Here is a 2,812-nt window from a genome sequence, read left to right as displayed (position 1 = left end):
TATGTTTGATGCAGTCTTCCCAGAAGCGACTCGCGGAGAACTTCTTCTTGACCACCACGGTTATACCGTGAATCAAACACTGGCCAACCCCCATAATATTACCTGCAAAATAGTAAATGAAGCTGAGCTGTTTGTACAATCTTCTAACTTCTAACAGCTTAAAATGTATTCAGAGTCTGTTATCTGTGCAATATACCTGCTGAATGGTAGAGGGGTAAACAATCATAGATAATGTCATCTGGCTGCATTCGAAAAGAATGGTAGCCGAAAGCAGCAATCCTGTAATATCTAGAAAATAGGAGCAGTTTATAAAACCCATTTTAAAAATGGGCCTAAAAGTATTTCTCTCTGAGATTTATGCATGTGAAGCAGTTTACCGACTGTGCACCACTATAGCAGCTTTTGGGAGTCCTGTGGTGCCAGAAGTGTAGATATAGAACAAACGATCTGTGGAAGAAAGGGATAAAATTGTCTGCTAAATCAATAACTGCAGATGTAATGTAAATGCAAAACACTGATGAGACATGAGGTTGAAGCTTAAGACTACTAGTTTACTGCTAACTGACTAATTGGCAGGATATATAGTGAACTGTGTTTAAAAAAGTACATATTAATTATTTGAAATGATGAACATCTCATGCTTCAGTTTCATGCAATTATAATTACAGAATTAAATATCTCAAAGTGTCATAACCGTTAGCAGTCTAGTTAAAGGACACATTGACATTTATTTTATTACACTTATTACTAATAATTTTGACTTGTTACCTAATTTCTGTATTATTAATATATTACCTACTAATATTTTGGCACTGTAGCATAGCTAGTGCATGATATATATACTGAAATTGTATTTTGCATAGGTTATGTTGAACATTTATGCTATTCTAAGACATTCTAAAATTATACTATTCAAATATTTTGTATTGTATTTTCTTTCTCACTCAGACGCTCGTCTTCAATTATATTATTGTCTCGTATGATCAATAGAGCTCTTGACAGGATTGAGGACCTCTTGATGGATCGCTGTCACACAAGTGGATACATTTATTTGAGCAAACGGATCTTTGAGACTTGCAAATTAAAAGTCTAATTAATATGCTACTCAAACTTGTGACTGATTCAGGGCAATTATGCAAAGAAACCAACGCCTGTGCCAGCAGCACATTCTGAAGTGTTCTTATAACGACTTGCGTAATAGGTAATCCACCATATTTTGAAATGAATAGAGGGCAAATGCAGTCTTGGAGAAGTGGAGCACTTATTAGAAGGGAGGACATCCAAAATAAACTTCACATACTAATAACCGACATTAAACACAACTAGCCACCAGGATAAACAGACAACGTTTATGAATCATTCTAATATCGTCTGTCCACCGTATAGACTTTAAACTAATTGTCTAGAAGTTTCTAACTTACCTCCATAAAAACTTTAATAATGGCCCACAACAGAAAGTTTTGTTACAAAACTGCGGCAGCGGAGATCGTAAAAGCACAAGACATGAAATAAATGTAATGCTCCAGTGTGCTGATAGTCAAAGTTATGTGCACATAAAGATGCTAATAATGCCACCTGATCCATCCATCAAACGGTTCATTTGATTCCTTTCTGTATGAACCTCTACAGAAGAAATCTGAACCGTGCAGGCTCTTTTTTTTTTTAAATGGTCAAAAATTGGTGTTCTCGTAGAAAAAGATGTGGGTTTACATTCAACAGTTTATATGAACGTCTGTAGCTAAAAAATTTAATATTTTGATTATATCATACCCACATACAGGGGTCATGGATTGATTTTATTTATTAATTACTTTATAATATTCCCTGAAGTCCACTTATAATATCGCTACAATAAAAAGCAGTCAAAATTTTTTGTTTTTTTAACACTGAAGGTTTTCCATCACAGCAAACAAAATGTAGGCACAAAGTAAATATTAATATACTTTTGCATACTTTTTCTGCATCACATTAGTTCAAGTACTAGTAAAATTGCTGTTTATTACATTTATTTAGATATTTTATTACATGCAAATATGATTTTGACAATTAAAAACTGCACAACAATTGGAAAAATTCTTCCCCCCTCAAATCACTCCAAACTTCTCCATGAGGTTTATCCAAACCACGAACCGTATCCGAACCCCTGATCCCCGTGTTTGCTCTACAGGTAAACCCTCAAGATTTAAAAACTAATCTCACCATTGAAGCCCTTGGACACGGTACAGAGTGGTGGGTTTCGAGGGGCCGATGCCAGAATGGAGTCAAGGGGGTGACATTTCAGAGCGGCCATCTGGTCTGGTCTGAGGTCTCCCGTGCTGAACCGCACCATACTCTCACTCAAAGAGGAGCTCACTTCATACACCGCTATATACACACAGTGAGGAACGAGGAATTAATTACTTGAGTTTCCAAGTAAATGCTAAAGAAAAGGTCGCAGGCTCACCGTCTGCTAGCTCTGCTCCGAAAACCAGCGCTCGGGATGCTGACACCCCCATGCAGTGCAGGAGTGAATCCCGTCGGAGGTTAAAGTTGATCAGAGCGGCCTCGACGCCTACTTTGGCCAGGCCCAGCCAGAGGGCCACTTGGAGCGGCCGGCTCTCCATGAACAGGGCCACCACATCTCCTGAGGTCCAGCCCTGGCTCAGAGCCCATTGGGCCACAGCATTGGAGATCTGATCTAAGTGGGAGAAAGTCCACGTTTCTCCTGTGGCTTCGTACACAAGCGCGGGCTTGTCCGGGTGCCGAGCCACGGTTTGTGCAAAGATGGAGGGTATGGTGTTTCGGTGACGAATATGATGCCATAGTGCCAGTT

General features: G+C 39.0%; 1 protein-coding gene across 1 annotated transcript in view; it reads right to left on the bottom strand.

The window, feature by feature from the left end:
- Positions 1–2,810, bottom strand: part of LOC122352404 (long-chain fatty acid transport protein 1-like) — a gene marked incomplete at both ends in the record, with an annotated part of 5,525 nt that extends 2,715 nt beyond the window's left edge. Inside the window, 5 exons of the mRNA XM_043249821.1 lie at positions 2–102; positions 197–288; positions 378–447; positions 2,200–2,364; positions 2,444–2,810. Coding sequence (XP_043105756.1) covers positions 2–102; positions 197–288; positions 378–447; positions 2,200–2,364; positions 2,444–2,810 — 795 coding nt within the window. The remainder of the gene's footprint in view (position 1; positions 103–196; positions 289–377; positions 448–2,199; positions 2,365–2,443) is intronic.
- Between the last annotated feature and the right edge of the window lie 2 nt (positions 2,811–2,812).

This window comes from Puntigrus tetrazona, chromosome 10 (genome assembly GCF_018831695.1).
Source record: "Puntigrus tetrazona isolate hp1 chromosome 10, ASM1883169v1, whole genome shotgun sequence".
NCBI classification, from domain to species: domain Eukaryota; kingdom Metazoa; phylum Chordata; class Actinopteri; order Cypriniformes; family Cyprinidae; genus Puntigrus; species Puntigrus tetrazona.
Note: the sequence above shows the minus strand (reverse complement) of the source record. Positions and strands in the feature narration are given on the sequence as shown.